General features: G+C 37.8%; 1 protein-coding gene across 2 annotated transcripts in view; it reads left to right on the top strand.

The window, feature by feature from the left end:
• STAM (signal transducing adaptor molecule) overlaps positions 1-8,385 on the top strand; it is a 33,688-nt gene extending 25,303 nt beyond the window's left edge. For both annotated transcript variants that reach the window (XM_069006701.1, XM_069006700.1), the window contains exons 11-14: positions 869-923; positions 1,256-1,409; positions 1,927-2,102; positions 3,267-8,385. In XM_069006701.1, the coding sequence (XP_068862802.1) occupies positions 869-923; positions 1,256-1,409; positions 1,927-2,102; positions 3,267-3,516 (635 nt within the window). In that variant the 3' untranslated portion in view covers positions 3,517-8,385. The remainder of the gene's footprint in view (positions 1-868; positions 924-1,255; positions 1,410-1,926; positions 2,103-3,266) is intronic.
• The last annotated feature ends 14,830 nt before the right edge of the window (positions 8,386-23,215 follow it).

The raw sequence follows: 23,215 nt of genomic DNA, 5'->3' as shown, positions 1-23,215 counted from the left end.
ATGTATTACTGATCCCAGGTTCAAAGAAGCAGATGGGTACCTCTCCTACAGCTCCTCTTTCACCTGGAGTTGCCTTCAAGGAACTCAATAATGATGTCCTTTCATGCATCATGTCTCAGACATTTTCAGGGCCTTCTGCATTTCTAATATCCAGAATTTCCCTTTTGGCTTCCATATCTCTTTATTTTACGTTTGACAAACTCTGCCTTTCTGCTAATTAACCATGGTTTGCTTGGCAGTTAGATGAGCCCCATGTCCCTGTGCTGAAAGGAGGCACGGGGTGCATTTTTGCTTATTTTAATGCCTTTGCATTCTGCTTCTGGTAAGCTTTTGTGTTGCTTTTTGCACATTAGTGGTTTGAAAAAGCCCCCTTCCCCCAGCTGGGATTCTAGTGAGAGCAATGTGCTGTTAATGTCTTTGATGTGCAGATGATTGAATCATTGCAACCAGTTTTCTCCTTCATTGTTTTCATAGATAGTCTTTTTGTAGTAAAGTTAGATGAGCACACGGTCTAGGTTGCAGCGGCAAATCTTCTTCCTTGAAGACAAGATCACTTTTCAATTTACTTGAATCTTTTTATGCAAAATTGTTTCAGTTTTGTACTTCCTGCCTGTTAAATGTGTTTTGTTTCACTTTATTCATTTTTATTTTAAAATATGCTTTTAAAATTGCTGAAAACTTCAGCTGTCAAATTGTTAATGATACTACCTCTGTTACTAAAAATTTTTTGACATACAGATTATAGTAACAAACTAAAACCAAATTGGACTAGCATCTATTTCTATCTGATTTTTTTTAAATTAATCTCCAACTTCGCAGGATTGAAGTGTTTATTACTCTGATATATTTTAACGTCTTTCTATTCTAGCAATGTGCCACCAGATGGGACCTCTCATAGATGAAAAATTGGAGGATATAGACAGGTAAAAAAAAAAATTATGTGCTTTGACCCAAATTAAAATTCATTATTAGAAATACCAGAGTTGTTACCTGGTAATATCCTAATTTCTTTGAATACTGGCAAAGAAAATAGTTGTATTTATTAGTAGCTTCTCTGAGAAGAGGTCTGAAGACTTTTTTCCCATAGTCACATAATAATTTATAGTGTTGTACCATTTAATTCTTTGGCACTTGTCAGGCATCACTTCACAATAAGAATATGTTACTTAACACACCTCATGAAATTTCTCTGTATTATCTGTCCTGTACTAAAGTTATTTAAATTGTAGAATGAACTGTAAAATATATTTTCTAGGAAACATTCAGAACTTTCAGAGCTCAATGTTAAAGCAATGGAGGCTCTTTCTTTGTATAACAAATTGATGAATGAGGACCCAATGTATTCCATGTACGCAAAACTACAAAACCAGCAGTATTACATGCAGTCATCTGGTGTTTCTGGCTCTCAGGTATGGATGTAACCTTTAATAGCCATTGACCTTATCAAGTTCACACTGACTGAGCAGTGTTTTCTCTCAGTTTTTTCCACAGTATGTGAAAAAAATAAAAATGTTTGTTTTCAGCTACAAGCTTTGGATACTCTCCTTTTGTGGGTTTTAACACTTCTAGTTTTTTTCTGTTCAGTCCCTTTTGATCAAGGAAAAAGCCCATCCTGGGCTTTAAGTTGCACATAAAATGGAAAAGTAAAACTGCCAGGGTTTTGTATAGTGGGTCAAAGAAAATAAACAACCAAAGGAGTAAAATGTCTCCTCTATCTACTCAGAGATAAGTCAACGTAAATACGCTGCTATGAAAGAATTACCATCTTTAACTTCAGTAATTTAAATGCTAAATGCTCTTCACTGATATATAAAAAAAAAAGGAAACGAAAAGATTTGAGAGGATGTCTTTAAGTTCTGAAGTCAGATATTAAATAGCAAATCTTCTTGTATTTTAATTCTAATATTGCTTTATTTAATTTCCTAGGTTTATCCGGGGCAAACTCAAGGTAATGCGTATCTGGTGGCAGGGAGTGCACAGATGGGCCATATTCAAGGTTACAATCTTCCTCCAGAACAGCTCCCTTCTCTCAGCCAAGGCACAGTTACTCCATCTGCCAGCTCAGTACTGCCTGGTCAGCCTGCACAGACGTCTTACACAAAGTAATTTTAAGTATTTTTCTATTCAAATTTAAATCAATTTAAACAGAAAGGAAAACAGGTAATATTTAAAGGAGACTTATTTTTTTAATTACAGAAGTATAACTATAAACACAGCTGAAAGATACTTTAGTGCAATCATTTCCAGAGTGCTTTTTATTGGTGTCATGTATTTGGTAAAAATTCCTGACAAACTTCTAAGTCTTCTATCATTTTTATAATTTTATTTTGTCTTTAATTTTCTATATACAAAATACGTAATTTATATAGGTCTATGCTTTTTGTATAAAAAATAGAGAAAATTATACAGACATGATTTAGTAGTAGTAGTGGTAACTTTTAATATATTTTTAATGATGAAGATTATCTGCTGCTCTGGCTGGCTCTGCATAATTTCTGAGAGTTTATATTCTACTGTTCCTTTGTCAAATATCTTACCACAGAAGAATGAGGAGAATTTTACTCATTTTGGGAAAGAAGGAATGGGCTATGAATAGTTACTAAAGCTTATACAGCTTGCGCAAATAAAGAGGCTAAAAGGGGCATTCTACATTGGGTAGAGGGCCAAAGATGCTAAGTTTTGGTTAAGCTTATCTGTATTGTCAAAAAGTTTGTGGGTTTTTGTTAGTTGGTTTTTGTCTGTTTTTTTTGGTTTTTTCTTGTTTTTGTTTACTCTCTGTGGAAAGTAATTTTATTCTAAAAGTTGGGAGAGACATCCATCTTGAGTCATTAATATGTTTGTTACTCTTTGTCCCCAGAGTTACTTATTTGGGGTGTTAAAGCATGATAAAGCGAGTTTCTGCATATTCACCAGACTTGTTTTGCTTTTTAAAACAGTTTGTTGGGTTTTGGTTTTTATCATGAACAGAATGGAAGATGGTATTCCATGTTGCACCTTAAAATAAAACAGAAGTACAGAATCATGGTCTAATTTTAAATCCATGGGAGGTGTCTATTGCATGTTTAAATCTTTTTGATTTGATTGTTTGAGTTTTAATGGGAATACTCATTGGCTACAGTTTTAAATATGCAATGTGTCCTGAGTTAGAAGGTTTTTGTGTGTATAAATAGAACAACTGAAGAAACAATAAAGTTTTGCTGTTCTGTTGGTAAATTGTTTGGTAATTCAACTTTAAACATTTTTTCTCTCTTCTTGTTTTTTTTCAGTGCAATGGTTGGTTCTGTTGCTGGAAGTACCTACTCTAACCAGGCTTCAGTGTATAGTCCACCACCTGGTACTGTTGATGTTGCTGCTTATCAGAATGCTGGAACTAATATGTCCCAGGTGCCAAACTATAACTTAGCACCTACAGCGCTGCCACAGACAGCAGGCAGTCAGCAAGCACCTCCACAACAGCCACAGCCTCCACCACCTCAACAACCACAGCATAGTTACTCACAGAAGGCTCTGCTATAGGATCCAGGACTTCTGATTCCTAATCTTCTTTAACCTCTGCTAAAGGCAGTTGGCGATTCTATGAGTTTGTTCATTTAATCTCTTAAACTTTGTTTATCCTCAGCTTAGGAATCTCTCTTGATGAACAAGTTCAATTTGCACTGACTTTTTAGGGTTTTTTTTCTTTAATTTTGCGGAGGAACTGATATATTTAGGAAATTTAATTCCTTTTAAAATGCCTAAAAATTGGTACAAGATTATTTATGTATGGTTAAATTGGCTAGTTTGTGAAAACTCAACCATTGCAAACTGTTGTGGCATATATGTTATGTACATATAGTGTGTGATTGCAGTAGTGCCCATTTTGTATAACTATGGTGGTCATGTGAATATATTTAACACAATGTTTAAAAATAATTTCTTTACTGTTTTATTTTAATCATGAACTGACAACCCCATATTTCATAGTTTTGTCTAGTTTTAAGACAGATGCAGTGTCTTTTTCCAATGCAGGAAAAACAGTAATTCTGCATATCATGGTTACAATTACAAGCTAAAGTCTATATATAAATTTACAAACTTACCTAAGTTTCACTACTTCTTGAATTGAACACACTTGTATCATGACTATTAGATAGCTTATCTACCAAAGTAAACTTGTTAACTGGTAAATTATTTGGGGGGATAACAGCAAATTATGATTCTGCTTCAGATGTAATTAATAACTTAAAACTACTATTCAGAGGCTGCTAAGCATATCACGGGACCATGAAACAGATCAGGATCTTGCATTTTATCATGAGAAGCATGTAATTTATTTTTCCAAGTTGTTTTTTAAAATGAGAACCAGAACTGTATTCTGTGTGTTGGTAGAGATTACACCAAAGACAGATGAATTGATTTGAAAGAGAAACAATGGAGTTTTAAACTGGAACACACAACATGAATTACACTATTTTATTCAAGTCTTCTTAATTAGAACATGGAGAATTATGGACATGTAAATCACATTGCTGAACAAACCTTCAGGGCTTCGTTTTCTCTCTTGTGGCCTTGCTTAGCAATTTGTTCTGTTTACTGTTCTAACACAAACACTTCTGCCTTAAATGTCTGTTTCAATTTCCAATTGTACCATTTGAGTTTATTAGCCCTTCTGTAGTTTGAATAGTTTATGAAGCATCTCATTTAAATCCACTTTTAGGTTACTTTAAATTCTCTTCTGCAGCAACATGCATTAGCCTGTTTTAAACCCTTGTGTAACTCGGTAACTTAGCCACGTGGCTCTGTAAAGCCTGATAATTTTCTTTCTGTGGATGAGGTGCTGCAAAAGAAACATGGTGATGGAAGGCAGCATTTCAGGTGTGCTTGAGCAGAGTTTCTTGTACAAAGACTGTTGTTACTTTGCATTTGTATTACATCTGGTAATGCATCCTGGTTTCATCTTTTCCAGCAACTCTAATTCCACTAGATGGCTTCAACATCAGATCTGTTTTTAGTCTTGTGTGTATGTCAGAAGTTGTTTGTTTTTTGTACTATATTTTAGTGTGAATTAAATGTTGGAATTGTACATTATACTATAAAATGAGCTCTGTTATCCCATATACTCCTGCATCTGTTCACAGTTACCTAACATGCCTTTGTTTCACTATTTTAATTGACGTCAATGTTTTGCCAGATACTTTCAGCTGACTACTTTGCATAACATCTTACGGGGGTGGTTACAAAACATGCCCATGGTTGATCTATTCCAGTTGGGGGATGTTCTAGCCAGCTGGTTGATCTAATGCCAGTATTTTCGCATATTTGTTTTCTCTAAAATTTTGAAGCATCCTCGCAAACTGTGATTAATTATTGCAGTACTTGGTGTCATCACAAAAGCCTGTGGAATTTGAAAGGAAATGCTAAAGAAAAAATAATAATCCGACATACTGTGTCATAGATAACTTTTTATGGATTGAAGAAATGATGTCTTTAGAAAGGACTTTTAGTATAATATAGATAGTGTTCTCTGTATGCATTAGGTATCTTATTCCAAAATCAGATATACAATGTGTATAGAAATGTATAATTTATACACAAAAGTGAAAATAATTTTTTATTCCCTAGTTCTTAGTCCCTGATTCAAGGAGAAACTTGAAGCATCAAGATAGTCTTGCTGATATTGGCTATTGTGTTCTTAGATTTTCACATGTTGTGTCACATGTTCCCTAATAAGGTTTCTGTGGAACTTCTGTACAGAAATGACCCAGAAAAATACAATTTGTTAGTAATTTGTCATTGTTTTTAAAATTTTTGAAGTCCTTTCTTGATATACAGAAATGCTAGTTCCTGGTTTCTCATTTGAACAATGAAACCTTGTGTGTATTGAAATTTTTCTACTCTACAACTTGCTTATTTTGGCCATTCATCCATTTTTATGAAAATTTAAATCACCTTCCATTTATATTCATTATGAGAAAAAATACCACTTGCTAAAGTTCAATGCTCCTCTAAATTCAATATAATGAAAGTTGTGAAGAAAGATGGACACTTTCTATTTTCCTTCATACCTTTGTTAAAGTCACTGCTCTAAGGTATCTCCTGTACCAGACTGGGAATTTTAGTTGAATTGAATCAGAATTCATTGTCTACAACTGGTGGAGTAGGTCACTATAATTTTAGGTTCTGAGTCTTAGTGTTTCTGTTGCAACCTACATTTTCCATTTCATGTGTAATTTTCAGATTAAATTGAATTTGGAGCTGTATTATCTCATGTTGGTTTCTCTTATCAGAAAATGTCTTCCTGCTTGGTGTGCCCTGTATGCTCAATACTCTGAAGTGATGCCTTCTCCTACTTTGCTAGATACTGTCATTGCATGAATTCCTTCAGTCAACCTCTCATATTGTCTCTGATACCTTAGAGATTATACTTCAGTTCACCTCCTCTCTGCTGGTTTGGTATCATGAATCTGGAGATGCCATTGCTGGTGGTTCTCTGCCATGATTTATTTTCTGATTCCTTGTTTATGCATTGTTTGGACCAAGTTCATTTATGTTCCACCTTACTATGGTATTGGACACTGAAATGTTAGTAACGGGAAAGTACACGTACAGCTACTGTGGGGGAAAGCTTTTAGCAATTAAATAAAGTGTCAGAATGTAAACTGTTTCAAAGTAAGGAATCTTTGGAAATGTTATTCATGTTCCAATAGAAGACCTGATTTATGAATGTCTTGTTTCTTTACATGTAAATTATTGATTTAAGGCTAAAATATGTTCAAGATATTTTGTATAACCCTTTTTTACTTAACCATATCTTTAAGGAATACAAAAATACTAATTAACTTCAGAAGGGGTATTTCAGTGGCTTGGTTAGCATGAACTAGAGTAAACTCTGGAAAGTGCCTTCTGTGCATTTCACTTCTATTAGCAAAATTTTTTAGCCATGTGTATCATCTCTATTGATGTGGGCATAACAAAGGTGTCAAGATTTACTGTAAAACATCCCAGGAAAAATACAGGGGCAGTATGTTAAAATTTTCTGTACTGATGTCATGGCAGTTTGTTCCAGAGTGTGCAGCTGCAGAAGCAGTCACAACATTTTTGCCCACCTCTGTTTAGTAACTGGTGCTGTGGAGTTGTGTCTGTAGTGTCACTGGCCAAACCACATAGAGACAGCAGTAAAAAGGAGCAAAACATAAGAATTCCTGCATGCTTCTCAACAGGTGTGGAGCAGCATACTGCCCTCATGGTACAGCTACTGTTCATGAATTTTGAGGCAGGGGGAACTGAAATAAAGTTGAACTTCAGAAAATTCTGCCAGATTGCAAATGATTAGATGTAAAAGAGAAAGATTTGCTTTTAATGCCATGTACATATTTTGCTGATCAAATCTAGGCTGCTACTGTAGTTCTCTGATTTTGTCTAGATGGCAGGAACATCAGATTTACAGTGGAGAACTGCTTAATACCTCATTCTTTTTTTTAGTATTTTCTCTAATATCACTTACTTTATTTTTCACTCATATTTCAAAGATATCTGCAGTCTTTATATACAAAGGTCTTAACCTTGTTCCTTCTCTGCTGGGGTTCACAATGAAAAAAGACATTTCTAGTTAGAGCAGCTACACTGGCACTTTGAATTACACAACTGCACCTTTGGAGAACATGTAAGTATCTGTTTTGAAGAACAAGGGAACATAATTTTTCTGGTTAAAAACTGGAAGGAGATATTTTAAAAGAAAAAAGTAGAATAAAAGTTACAAAAGTTACAAAAAGTCCATTGCCAACAGCAGGCAGAATCATTTTTTACTCTGTTATTCAATCTTAGTAAAGCTGATCAACTCCACACTACAGCTACTCCTTTCTCATTTTCAGCTCCGGTGAAGAATATTGACCTGATACATACAATGTCCAACACCATAGGAAAACATGGAGAAGGCCTTGACATTTGAACTTTTTGCCTCAATATGTAAAAAACACTATGTACATGTTTGAATTCTTAAATTGAAAATTGTTTCTTAAATTAGGATGATTGTGTTTAAAAACATTCCATTTGCTACTATGTAAATTGCAGATCTAAAGTTCCCTTTTCATGCTGCTGCCTTGGCAAAAAGGTGGTAGGAGTTTTTGTTCTATCCTGCATGTTCTTCTGGAATCCAAAAAAATTTTGTCTTTGTCATGAAAAAGAAAAACCTGCTGCAGTCTGCTTTGGTTTTAATAAAGTGTACACAGTAGCATTTTTGTTTGGCTTTGTTTGTTTTGATATACTCCCTTTGATGTTGGCACATGTATATATTTAGATATACTGCACTGTTGTACAACAATTGTTTTAGTAAATAACACTATTTGTAAAAACTGTTAATTGTTTTTGGTATGAGTGCAAGATATTAAAGTTGGAGTATTTAGTGCATTATGTTGCAAAGTCAATTTATAAATTTTATGAAAATAATTTGGGAAGGACTTTTGCTGGTTCTTTACTCAAATTTTCTGATTTCAGATGGGGTGGAGGTGGGGTTTTGGTTGTTCTGGTTGGGGGTGATTTGTGGTTTTTTGGTTTTGTTTGATGCTTACACATAAATGACATTATTTTTTATAAAAATCTGTCATTAATTTCATTCAGCTAAACCCAATTAATAGATTGTAGATCTTATTTCAAGTATGCAGCATGTCCTCTATCTTTTGGTAAATACAGCATGAATATTTTCAAGGGATTTTAAAGAACAAATGGAAACAACTGTGTCTGTACTGTCTAATGTACATATTTGGTTACAGATGAATAAGCAGATACTATGGTAGCTTGATGGTTAATTTACACAGTCATTTCACAGTTAATTCCATTTCTGATGACAGCAGTACAAAGTAGTATTGTAGTAGAACCAGCAGTAGAACCTGGTGGTTTGATCAATGTGAACGGAGTCGAAGATCAGGCTAACACCTGGCTTATGAATCTTAAAATGCTGTCAGAATTGAAACTTACTAAAACTGACAGCTGTATGCTGTGTTCTTAAAACAACATTATGCATAAATTTCTAGTGTAAACCAATGTAGACACCATGGGACTTTGGGAACAGTGGGCAGCAGTATCTGTTTGGCCTGTTCTTTGGGTCTCTTCCTAAAAATGTGAGCTAAACCCCTTAGGACAAAGGTTATGTGGACTGTGGGTTAGTTCAGTAGGATAATTTGTGTCTTTCAAGAGAATATCTATTCAGCTGACAGAATTAAAAGTCCTGCAGATTGTGTAGAAATGAAACTTGTTCTGTTTTGGAGCAGGGAGGGGGAATTAATGTTGAGTTTGGTTTACTGCCTGTCTCTTAGATGGAAAGCATTTCTGTTGAGATGCCTATGATGAAAATACAGTTCGGTTTTTTTGTAGTATTTAAAGTTTATTGCAAAATCTGTTGCCATGAATCTGGGCAAGAGGTAATATAAGCATCCGTCTGTATTTAAGGGGGTGAAACCAACTCAAACTTTTGAAGAACTGGTTCATATATAATCTCTCCTCATAGCACTCACTTCATGTCACATTTATGAAGCCGAAGACCTTAATGAATTGTCTTACTACTGTAGCTGGTTTTTGAAATCTTATTCTACTCTGTTGTAGGATAAAGATTTTTCTTTCTCACAGTGTTTGTTTAAGTTTCTATTTTAAGTGAAGTGTGGTTTTGTTGATACTGATTGTGATCTATGTTTTACGTGGGAAATGAGAATTAAGCCATTATGAGAGACCATGTGGGAGAACTTCTGATTAAGGCTGATCTGCGTTTTTAAAACTTCCCATCAACCCTGGGAGTGTACATGGGCAGCACGTGGTAATGCAGATAATCACATAGGGCTAAAAAAGGCAAATATGTATTTTGAATTACAGGTTTAGAGCATCTTCAGTATACAATCTCCTGATACAAAATATAAGGAACATGGTCTTTGTTGCCCCTAATATTTTGCTTCGACTTTGCTTAACCGTGTTAAGCATGGGCTTTGAGTCCTCACATATGCACCTTTGATTGCTAACAAACAGTGCAGCTCGGTGCCTACGCCCCTTGTTGCCAGGCTTGGTGACATCTACCACCTTAGCAGTTGTGCTTTGGTGCCTTGTAGAGGTGCAGGATCCAGCAGGAACGTGGTGGGTGCTTGGTGGAGCCTGTCAACAGTGGGACACTGCTCAATAGCACACACTGTTTGACTGGTCAGTGCCTCTGTTTACCACTTCCTGGCTACAGGAAGCACACATATCAGGGAATGGAACCCTTCAATATATACATACCTGGACCACTCAATTTTATACTACAACAGTTTTGAAGCTTGATTTACTAACAAGGCTCTGCTACTGAAATCACACTGCAATCTATTTCTAGCCAGTTGTGATGGTTTGCCTCTGTTAACTCATGCATCCTCAGGTATTAGTGGATTATGCAGATGTGTTTTATTTTGCAGTCTATGTGTCAGACTGTCCCAATTTACTGTGCTTCTCAAAGGAGTCTGAATATTTAGATCCCTTGGTTTTAATGGCTTTTAGACTTGTGAAAGTTTCCCCAAATTAGTCTTTTCTTTGCCTGGTGAAATACTGTCATAGCTGATGCTGAAGAATGGTTAGGCAAATCCTTCAGCAAAAATCATGTGACCTGATAAGCATAGGTAATACAATGATTTTCATAAAAATACGTTGGTTTACATAAGAACAAATGGAAGCCTTGTCTCAGTGAATGGCAGAGAAGTCATGGTTCTCTGAACCTGAGTTTGAACACAGGGTCAGTACCAAGCATCTCACTGAAACGTGCTATTGAAACTTTCAAATAAGTTGGGTGGGTTTTTTTCAGAGAAATCATGGGTGCTGTCTAAAAGACTCTTGTTTGGGGTGTGTTTGTTCAGAGAACTCTTTCCTCCTGGTGGGGTGAGGCAAAATAAATAGTGAAGAATGTTTTGCTTTATTCAAGTCCACAACCTCGCTTTGTAGCTGGTTTCTGGCAGCTTCTGTGGAATCATGATTTATATTATCTGATTGTGTGGCTAATGACACTCCACTATATCCACTAGGATATAGCATTAGTAATTTTTAAAGCTCTTCCTGCTCACTTAACTGTAAAGTAGGTGATTTTAATTTAGTAGTTTATTTTACTAAGCTTGTTCTCTCAAAACAGACATGCTTTCTACTCTTGAGCACTTCTTCTCTTCTGGATAATCAAGGCTTGCTGTAAATGTTGGCTGTTCCTTCCAAAGTTTCAGAGTCCCACTGATCACTTCTGAGGGCAGCTCTTTGTCTTAGTTGCTCAGACCAGTTCCTAATTGCCTCTTCCAAAAACTAGACTCCTTGAGTTTGTCCATCCCTGAGGCTCAAATTGACACCAGATTTGTTCCCAAGCTTTCTTTATTCAAGACAGACAGTAGTAGCATGAAATACTTTTGTGTATCTATGAACAGCACTGAGTTGAGCAGCATTCAGTGGGATCCTGTACTGCAGGAGCAATGCAGAGTCCAAATCCCAGCTCTCCTGTATATATATTCAATCAGTTCCATGTAGTATATATATTTCCTAATGGTTATTTCCTTTCATATGCTTCCTCATATTTGATCCTTATAGCAAGCATGCTCAGAAATACTAATGGTTAATCATAAATATAATTAATTTCCTATATACACATACATGCAGCCTTTTTCTCTCTCCCTTCTCTCTCTTTCTCAATATTTCCAGTCTGTGGATTGTCTTTCCACATAATGCAGGTGTCTTATGGAGCCTTTTACCTTGTTTTCTGAAATGCAGACAGTCCTGATCTTTAACCTCTGAAGTACTGTGTCTCTCATCACTGGTTCAGTCACACAGTTGCTGTTACTGGGCTTTGTATTTTTCATGTTTCTGCAATATCCCTTTGGCCTATTGGGTATTCTTTACACAGCACCTTGCCATTAACTTTGGATCATTGCTTTCTTATTCACTTTATTTTCGCTTCATCAATGGTGCAGTTTTACCAAGGGAATTGGCCAGATTTCAACCCAGGAAAGGAGCAGCTCTGTTCTTGGGGACCAGAGTTTGGTTCCAAGTTGTTTAGTGATACATGCTGATAGTTCCACCCTACTTGCTAATTTTATTCATTGCAGGATTCAGAAACACAATTACTGTAGTATGTGTGGCAAGTCCATCATAAAATTTTATGAGTAGTTTGCCATACATTGTGTCTTGCTTTTGACATTCACAGAAACATAGAATGGTCTGGGTTGGAAGACCATTCCAACCCTTATCTAGTTCTGAACCGCCTGTCATGGGCAGAGACACATTCCACTTCCTCAGAACCATGTTCAACCTCGCCTTGAATGCTTCCAGGGATGGGTCATCCACAACTTCCCTGGACAACCTGTTCTAAACTGTTGTTGTTACATTGCAATACAGTTTCACGTGTAGCTGGCAGTCAGGTAAAAACAGTGTTGATCTCCTGCATATGCAATTTTATTTTTATAATGTTCTACTGCTGCATTAAAGGATATGATCTCCTGGCTTATCACTGCCAGACCAGTTTTTATCAGCAACCCTACTGCATGTTCCACAACAGTGAATCCTGTAGGCTTAAAAATATTTCTCATCAACGAAGTCAGAAAAAAGGCTTCCTTTCATGATTCCCTCTTAAGCCCTGGGATCCTTCAGGACAGCTGTAGCATTGTCTACATATTCACAGAATATTGGAGCCTGCCTTGTGCACTGAGTTTACTGAAATATCAAAGCTGTCTATTTCTTCTATTTCCACTGGAGTTACAAAGTTCTGGACTGTCCTTTGGAAAATAAAGGACTTGGTCCCTGAGGTACAATAGTCTTGGGTTAATTTCTATGAAGAATAATAATCAGTTTGGCATAAGATCAGTATCTGCAGCACAAGCCTAAAGAGATTGTATTTCATTTGAGAAAGTTGATAAGAAAGGGTCTTTGCCTTCTTTGATAGCAGATTGCTGTATTCAGGTATTGATACAGATGTCACCTTCTAGAATATGCTTTGTATGGATAGTAATCTTTCCCTCACTGATTTTTCAGTCTTTCAGTGATTGTGCCTCCCAATGCAAAACTGTAAGGGATGTTGAGCTGTTAAGTGGATCTTGACTGCAGATTCAGCCTGTCATATTTACCCAGAAATACTTTATCTGAATTTCTCAGCTAAACCAGACTTGACAAGCTATCCAGAGCTTGTTACAGGTATTCAGTCTTTTTTATTTCTAATACTTGTTTGTCTTGCAGAGATAAATGGAAGAGGTAGCTGTTGAAGGTATCTCTGGCAAAACATGGAATATAGTAGTCAATATTTTTGGGTAACGTTCTACTCTGGAATAGCAATGACAAGCAAGAGACCATCATGTAATGTTTTTAATCCCTATTCTTAGTGCTTTACTGCCAAATATGGCTTCATTTTGATTGAGCATGACAAGTGGGGCAGGGTCTCAAGGAATTGAAAAAGGTGGAGAGATTGAAAGAAAAAAAAGCAAGTGAGAACTTGAGGTGAATAATGCAATTAGGAGAGTCAAAGAAGACTTCATGCAAATAAATGATTCTTTAATAAGAAAGCTTTGTGTCTAGGAGGACACATGCTTTGTATAGAGAGGATTCATCCATAGAAACCCTCAATTTCTGTAAATCAAGAAGTATTGTTAAGTCTGTGTCAAAAGTAACTTCTTTATGTTATAAAATATGGAAAGTAAACCAGGGCTCTGAGTGAAATTGCATGTTCTGTAATTTCAAGGGATTTACAGAAGTTTTCTGCTTTGAGTGCAATAGTTAAATACCTCACCCAGGAGAATTATTAAAACAAGCAAAATTTAAGGATGTATAAGGCAAGCCTCTTTGGACCATGTTCTGACTCCCATGGCACGCGTTTCCTTGAGCACTTAATGTTCACCTTCGGTTGCTTACATTTGCACTGATTAGTTTGTAGGGAGAATCAGGTTTTAAGATTTATGAAGCTCTTCAGCTTTCTTTCTCCCCCTATACTCCTGTTTGCCACTTGGGTCTCAGCCTTAAAAGTGTAAAGGAAGCACGGGATGTGTATGTGGAGCATGTTTTACTATATCCTGCTTCACTTCCTGTGTGACATTTGCTGATTTGGTTTCCTGTGAAAACTGATGGATCAGCTCACTTCTGGCCATAGATAACAGGCAGGAAGAGCTGCCAGGACTCCTAAGAAGAATAGTCCATTAAAATCCTGTGTGCAGAACAGAGCTGAAGTGAGTATTTTTATTTTAGGAAGAAAAAGCAAATGGCATGTTTTGATACTGCAGAAGGAAGCTGTTCTCAGAAATGCAGATATTTTGAGATGTTCAGGATTTCAAACCCATTACTCTACAGAAAGCTTAGATAAGGTGACAATGTCAGAATGAAACACAGAGAGGATGAAGCTGTTGTCTCACTGCTGTCTGGGTTGCTTGGCAGGCTGCCACAGTGGGGCTGCCTGAGCAGCTATGCACTGTACTGGGGGAAATACCAAATAGCACAATTGCTGCTGTACCTTCAGAAACAGACTCTAAGATTCTCTTGTACTGAACTGAATGCTGCAGATATCTAATTTCTGGGATTGCTGGTGGAGGTAACCTAACTTGGGTTTAAATGTGAATAGCATAGCTAGCTACTAGTCAGTGAAAAATCACTTTGTTTTATCTAAGGACTCTCACAGTGCTTGAAATAACAGAAGTAATGTGAAGTATTTAAAAGCTTCTTATATGAAATAGTGGAGATGGAAAATTGTAGAAAAGATAGTGACAAAACAAGTCTCAAAAAAGGCAAATACCTACCCTGTCACGAAACTGTTCTTAACCTATCAGAGAAATTATTTCCATTTGTTTTTTTTTTTTCTTGTTTAACTGCCATTTAATCAGTCTCACAACTTCACATTCAGGATTAACCTAACATCTGTGATTGATATTTTTAAAGTTATTATTATGCCTAACTCCCACTGAAAAGAGGCATCAAAAAATAAATCAGCCACAACTGTGGCTGATCTCTTGCTGCTAGCCAAGGCTCTCCCAAACTCTCTCTGGTTTGGGATTATTATGCCTTTCCTCTAGGTACCTTTTACAGGACACTCTTTCCCTGTTATGTTTTGAGGTTTTAATTTGTTCAGGTTTTGGTTTGGTTTTACTTTTTACTTTTTTTTTTTAACTTACATAAGAAATGTTCATCTATGGAAATACCAACAAAAGTTGGAGTCCAGGTCACCCATAGACAACTTGTATCTGTATGAAAACAGGAGATGAAGCTCTCCTGGTAACAGGACTGCTGCTATCTGGTCAGGGCGGAGGTACAGGACTATTTTGTAGGGGAGATGGGGAGAGAGTATGAGGCTCCTCAGCCCTGTAGTGCTGTCAATATCCATATGTGTGAGGGCTGACCCACACTGCTGGTGCAAAAAAGGGGTATAATAATCACAGAAAATACTGTGAAAGTACTGTACCCTGAATAGTTTTCTTGGACAGGACATTTTTCTACTAGGACCCAGGTGCTGCTGCCTTCTGTTTTGGTCTTTGATGTGGTTTTCAGGCCCACCTGGCTTCCTGCTCTTCTGAGGAAAGCTTTCATGATTGTACTTAGTCACTCCATCTGCAAACAAGTTTTATTGTGATGTAACTGTCTCACCTAGGAGTCGTCATCGTCTTGCAAGGATTAAAAGACCTACTCAGGACACTACATCAGCATGTCTTAAACCAGAGAAATGGGGCACAGGTGACTGTGCCACATACCATGCACATGCAGAGAAATGGAGTCTGAGTCCCTTACTTAGCTGCTTCTGGCCTGAGTCATTTCAGTACTGGTTCACCCAGCACTGTTCAGGTGGCAGGTTCTTCAGGGCGGTATAGTGCTGTTCATGTATTTAACATGTTGCTACATATTTTATTAACTTTGGAGCTCTTGTCAAACTTCTTAAAATTCAAGGCAAGACTGTTGAATTTCACAGAAATTATCTACAGACTTAGACTCACCCCTTTTATGTTATCAAAACTTCATAAGGGGAAGAGAGCAATGTAAACTTCTGTTTTCTCTTTATGGTTGTCCCACTAAGGCCTCGTGCAGGAGACACTGCATCAAGAAGAGGTGGTGAACTCTTCATCTCTTGGAGCCAAGCTGCCCTGAAGTTCAGTTACAGATGAGCAGATGGAGGAAAAAGTGAAAAGGTTCATTATTGCCACTCCAGCAGGCTCCTGAGATCCAGAGAAGGATTAAGGATAAGTAAATATGCTTTACACCAGTCCTGTCTTTGTGTTTCAGCACATGCACAGGCAACACCCCTGCACTCAGCACTCAGCAACACCCCAGCTCCACCTCCCCCCCAGCAGGTCTGCTCCCTCTATCAGAGCTGCTCCCACACACCGGGAGTGTGTAGTAGTACCAGCCTCCCTCCCCCTACCCCTGTCTCACAGGTCACCCTCCTTCACACATACCCCTTTAGGTTACAATCTGTAAATTTGTTACATGGCCTTTATTTCACTGGAAGTAGGCTGGGGGGGAGAACAGTTTTGAGATTATCTCAGCTACTTTTTGTCTTATAAATTTCATTATATTGAGTACCAATATATATTTCACCCTATATGCTTCTCTAGCAAGTGGAGAGAGGTAGTAACTACATCCTTATAAGGGTGAGTGAAACATGGGATCACGGGGTTGGGTACCTGGATCTGGCTTTATGCTCAGCTGTGGGTGCTCATGGGTGATGCTGCAGTGACAGGACTCATGCTGCAGGTCTGAAATGCGCTGTGGGAGGCATCCCTGGCTCTGCAGGGGCCCGGCCCCAGTGCAGCCTGCTCTGGTCTGGGGAGTCACTGCTGCTTGTGAAGCCAGAACGACAATCACTCGTCAAACAAACCTGATGAGCTGCACCTGGACGCATAAACGAATTTGGACTAAAGGAAATGACATTATTTAGTGACTAAACAATAGCAAATTTAAAAAATCCTTGTCAGTCTTGGTCATAGGAGCGACAAAGCCAGCGCGTTTACCAGCAAAACAGAAGGCGAGCTGTAGTGGGACGGGGGCCATCTCATGGTGCTGGAGCTGGCCTAAAGGGAAGTCACTCAGTGGGATGCTCAGTCTGTTCTGACACAGACAGCATTGAGGCATGGAAACTCTATCCTGTTCTGCAGGAAATACTGTCAAAATAAAAATCCTGTTGTTGAAATTAGAATAAAATATAAAGATGATCTTTGAAATAAAATTTAATTTGCTCCCCTACAATATTGAAGCTTTGATAATGTATACTCAATAACTGTTTAGTTTACATAGTGCTTCATAATATTTCAGTCTTTGCTGAATTAATTTTCTGAAAAAACTTTTTTAATTCTGCAAAAAAATGGTTAAAAAATGTTTTAACAGTGTAAGCTTAAAGAATTTTTGAATCAGACAGAAGGTTTGAACATTAAATCAGATAGGAAACTGCAGTTCTCAGTGCCTTTACTGAAATTAGGTATATTTCCATTCAAAAATGTAATATTCTACCCATGGGTAAACCCTATACCATGGGTGACATTTCAGAAATTTGGGGCTAGCAGTAATTTTTAAAAATTATCTGACTGACATTAGGGATACTATAATCTGTTTTAAAAATACATGCTGTTTAAAATTAATATTATTTCTTAATTTCATATTTCTTTGTGAAATTGCACTGAAACCTCTTTCCTTTCCAAACCAGTACACTTTCTTACGTCCTGTGTGGTATTTTGCTACTGGAACCATCATGAATGAGTATTCAGGATGGCATAGATTTACTGGCATGCTCATCATTGTAGACTTTTATTTATAGTACAGGGTATTAAAACATTGCTCAACAACATCTCAACATAAGATTTGCCAAAATAATGATTTAAAGATTTCTCGGTGTCCTCTTAATACTTACAGGGATGCCATAGTATTCCTATTCCAGTGAGACAGGATCAAATCTGTGGTTAAGGAGTGTGGCCTATGATTGCATCCAAAATTTGATTATTTGAAGTAAAGTTAAAAAAACTCCAGCCAAAAAAACCATAAGTAATCATCTTCTCTGCTAACAAAGCCACCCCAGACTCTCTACCTGACATTTACCCATCGATCCCTTAACTACCTTCTTGGAAGTTTCTTCTTAAATGCTTTCTCCTACTGATTTATTTCTGTCCTAAAGGAGGATAGTTCTTGAAGGAATCCTGTGCTCCTGCCATGGCTATATTTTCAGTTGATAATGACAATGGATATGAAGAATGTTGTTTCTGAATTAACCTGGATTTTCTTTGGCACATGTATTTTGATATGGCAAGTAGAAAGTATAAATCAGCTCTGTATATTTTCCTATCATCTGATACTTTTTCCTGTTATGTATCATCTTTTGCCATACATTTCTTAAAATAACTATTTCTTTTCATCCTTTATTAAACACTGTTTCATATATTTACTGCCATACTTCTTCTACCTCCCCTGTTAACCATGATAAATAACTGGAAATGAACATACAGCTCAAAGGTGGTAACTGTTATAAGTAGGCTATGGGTTTATATTAAAGTGTGTCCTGCTCTATTCCCACTGAGTTCCAAATTTTAGATATTAGAAATTTTTATTTCATTGGAAGAGTGGTTAGGCATGGGTATAAATTGGCCAAGGAGGTGATGGAGTCGCTGCCTCTGGAAGAGTTCAAGAGATGTCTGGATGTTGGGGATTTGGTTTAGGGGAGATTATAGTGGTGTTACTTTGATTGTTGGACTTGATGATCTTGAAGGTCTCTTCCAAACTTGATGATTCTCTGTGATTATTAAGCTTGGAGAAATCTTACAGACCACAGGTGTACTCATAAACTTATGACCAGGATTAAAGATGTTTATTCATTTTGTCAAGAGAAGCAGTCTTATCAAAAGGCTTATTGTACCTAGATAAATAAGAAATGGCAGTCCAGTAATTGTCTGTTGTGTAGGTAACAGAGCCATGGGTCCCACTGCTCTGGGTGTGTACAGCTCTTTGCCATGTAGAACACTGTAATTAAAGCAAAATTCCCACAGTGTTAGTTAGGAGTGATTTATTACTACAGAATGAGAACGAAAGTGGAATAGACCACGAAGATCAACAAATGCTTCCACAGTAGAACTCCCTTTCTGCCTTCTGCCTGCAGGGGATTTGTAGTATGGATTTAATGTAATTTAAAAAAGGTATTTTTAAAAAAGAAATACACGTAGGGTTTCACAATAAAGGCTTGAGGTGTTATCTTGAGGAAAAAAAAGTCATTCTGATTTAATGTTTTTTCTATTGTACTGCTTAGCACAATGATGTTCAGGAATGCAAGCCCAGGCTCAAGTTAAGTAAGACCAAGCATAAGAGTGTGACACCTAAATTGGTCCTCTATTTCTTGCTCCTCCTTTGCTCTGTCCACTGACAGCAAAGGGAGGTTAGGATGACTGTACTGCTGTTTTAGGACGTGTAGGGGCTGGATACATTTGTGTATTTAGAAGAGCTTTTCTTCTGGTGGGATTTCAAGTAATTACAGAGCAATGAATTTAATTTCTTGGCAGTGTATTACTGCATTATTTTTCCTTTTGTTTTCTCACCAGTGGGCACAATTTGTTGTTGAGATACTGGTACTGTCAAACCAGCGCTGGACTGTGTCCTGCTTATGTGTTGTTTTGTTCACTGTTCCTATTAGCTGTGTTGTGTGCTTGCAGAAATCAACAAGATGAGCTTAAGCCTTGCAAAGCAAGAGATGAGATGAAAAAGTGCTGAAAGTGTTCATAACCCTTCTTCCTACTAGCTCCTGTATGGAAGAAATGTGTCTGCTTCAGCTTTACCTACGCTTGAAATAAACTGTGGTGGCTGTTGATCCACACCCAGCATTCACAGGTTTGTGTCCTTGCTCTTTTAATTCATACACAACAGTGCTGTAATTTTTCCTCAACTTGATAGATACATTTAGTCTGACTGTCACTGAAAATTCTTTGAGAAAATTCAAGATTTCTGTCCGTTTTCTGTGATTTTCCTCTTAGCTTTTAACTCCTTTTGACTCTGAAAGATTCTGGTTTAAACGAACAAAAATTATCTCACTCCTAAATACTAATTAGAATGTACAGAATGGTAAAGTTCCTGAAATTATCTTAATAAATAATGTTTTAATCTGTGTCTGTTGTAGTTTGACCCCAGCTGGCAGCTCAACCCCACACAGCTGCTCGCTCACTCTCCTGCAGCAGGATGGGGGAGAGAACAGCAGGGTGAAAGTGAGAAAACTTGTGGGTGAAATAAAGACGTTTCAATAAGAAAAGCAAAAAGCTGCATGTACCAAACGAAAAAAGGAATTATTTCACTACATTCCGGTGGCAGACAGGTGTTCAGCTAATTCCCAAGGAAATCAGAGCCTTGGGAAGACAGACCATTACTCTGAATGTCTGCCCTCCCTTCTCATTCCCCCAGCTTTTATGGCTGAGCATGACATCATAGAGTGTGGAACACCTCTTTGGTCCATTGGGATCAACTGTCCTGGCTGTGTGCCCTCCCAGCTTCTTGCCCACCCCAGCCTGCTCACTGATGGGGTAGCATGAGAAGCAGAAAAGGCTTTGAGGCTGTGCAAAACTGTTCACTAATAACTTAAACATCCCCATGTTATCAACACTGTTTTGGTCATAAACCCAAGACATATCACCATCTCAGCTGCTACAAAGAAAATTAACTCCATCCCAGTCAAAACCAGTACAATGTCTAACTTTAGTTATCTCTTTGCAACAGTACAATCTTCTAGAAAGCTCTCTCTCCAAAATCATTCAGTAGTGTAAGAATGTTTAAATACTTTATTTAAATACTCTAGGATGACTAATGAAATACAGAAAGGGTTTTAGGCTTCCATTGCAGGTAACCCACTGCAGCACCCATGCAAATATTAGTAATGTGTAGATAACTATGGAACACCATCTGAGAGATACAGGCTCCCACATGAAACATCACAAAACATCTTGGATGCAAATGTAAAAGCATGGATAGTAATCAATTTGTTTTTCTTCCACACATGCAATACAGGCATATTATGTTTCAGGTCTGGATATGATTTCATTTAGGACTGAACTTCCCATTTTCCACTTGGCTGTAAAAGTCAAGGGCCACTGTGGCCTCAGGATTTCAGAGTATTTTGCCAGGAAGAATGACCAGTTGCAAGAACTGGATGTGCCAGAAGAAGAGAGGGTGTAACCTGTCTCAGAGGAATTCAAGCCCTTCTGTTCTGTGTAAATGTCAGCTGGCTTTCTACCCACGGCAGAGATGAAAACATATGTCTATCTAGGACATGTACCCTGTCATTAGTTATTCAGCAGATTGAGCTTTTGGTAACTTTTTGCCTATAAATCACTACAGCCTGAGACTTTGCTGACCCCTTTTGTCTCAAAAGAGAGAAAATCTTTCCCTTTGACTGTATCAGATCAGAATATACGAGTCATGTATTTGCATGATGAAAGAGGAAGACAGATCCAGATGTGATTACTGATGAGTGTGCTGCAGATGAGACACAGAGCATACGTGAATAAGCTCATCAAAACCTGTGCTGCTCTAGACAGGAGCTTTGTGTAGGCATAAGTATACACACATAGACATATATATGTATGTATCACACATGTCTGTGTCAAAATGGCTTTGGACAGGTACTATCTCCAGTATCTCCAGTGAGTGTTAAGGGACAATGAGAAAAAGGCAGTTTTCAGATCAGGAAGGGAGGCTGGAATACTTCTCTTGGAAGTAGCTCTTCTGAAGTCTCATTTTGGTTGGAAGAGACCTTGGGAAGTCATCTAGCATGACCTCCTCTCTAAAGAAGGGCTGAGTTGGATCAAGTTGCTCAGCAGCTTGGCCAGTTCCGTTTTGACAAACTCCAAGAACAGCCTAATACAGTTTCTTCTGTCACTTCAGAGCATAGCTCATTCCTGGTACAGCCACTGACAGCCAAAGAGTTATCACTACGCATCTCCTTAATTCCCTTTTTCTGCCTATTTGTGCAGCACATATATTCAAGTTACATGCAGCCTTTGCTGCACATAACCATCACATAAGCAGTCTCTACAAAACCATGTAAAGACTTTGGTGGCAGTTTTATCTTCTTACATTGAGATTGAACACTGAGACTGAAGTGTCTCCCTTCTCTGTTTATCTTGAGCCAAAAGAATACCACAAATGCCCAAAATTTCAGTGCTGGTCTTAGAAATAGCAGTGTTCTGTTAGGGCAGCAGCATTGTTGAGTCTTCTGACTTCTTCCTTTTAGCACTGGATGTTTTCCTGGGCTTTTGGATTTTGCACATAATTAGGGAAAAACAAATATCTGCCATACACTACAGCAAGAGATTAGGTTTCCCACATGACAATTCATCAACACAACAATACAGAACACTGCTGATTATGGCTGAAATACTTCCCACCTCCTGTCCCTGGGCCAGGCTGTTCCTGACCTTTATGTGGTTATACAGATGTTGAGAGAAATTATGAACCACTTCCTCTTTACTCCCCTTATGTAGCCCCCAAGAGGACCCAAAATAGCTGAAGTGCCTGTCTGGAATCCTTTCCAGTATTTAAAGGAATTTTGTTGACTTCAAATGAGCTTGGTTTTCATCTCCATTGTTTCTTCTCCTCTTACAATAGTGTCAAAGTACCTTCTTACTCTGCTCCGCCTCTTTCCATACTAATCTCATATTGGTGTTTCCCTGCATGTGCTGTACTTTTCCACCCAGAACTTCCATCAAGGAGGCTTTTGAAAATTTTTAATACTTATCAGAGATTTCCAAGTGCATGACAGCACAGGGACAGCTGCTGCATGACAGTTCTTCATACACATGGTAGGTTTGTTGCTTTGCAGATTCATAGAATTATAGAATCTTAAAGTTGGAAAAGACCTCTTAGATCATTGAGTCCAACCATTAATCCAGCACTTCCAAGCCTACCAATAAATCATGCCTCTAAGCACCACATCTCCACATCTTTAAACGCTTCCAGGGATGGTTATTCAACCATTTCCATGGACAGCCTGTTGCAGTGATTGACTACTCTTTCAGGAAAGAAATTTTCCTAATATCCAGTCTAAACCTTCCCTGGTGCAACTTCAGACCACTTTCTCTTTGCCTGGCACTTGTTACCTGGGAGAAGAGACTGACCCCCACCTCACTACGACCTCCTTTCAGGGCGTTGTAGGGAGCAATAAGGTGCCCCCTGATCCTCATATATGCCCCATCAAAATACCCAGTAAGTCCTAGATGTTATAAAAGCCTCTCTATGTAAAACAACAGTAAGACTGATGTTTTCAAATCCATTTGGG

The sequence above is a fragment of the Aphelocoma coerulescens genome, chromosome 2, assembly GCF_041296385.1.
Source record: "Aphelocoma coerulescens isolate FSJ_1873_10779 chromosome 2, UR_Acoe_1.0, whole genome shotgun sequence".
Lineage (NCBI taxonomy): Eukaryota > Metazoa > Chordata > Aves > Passeriformes > Corvidae > Aphelocoma > Aphelocoma coerulescens.
The sequence above is the reverse complement of the archived record's forward strand: the minus strand, read 5'-3'. Positions and strand labels throughout refer to the sequence as shown.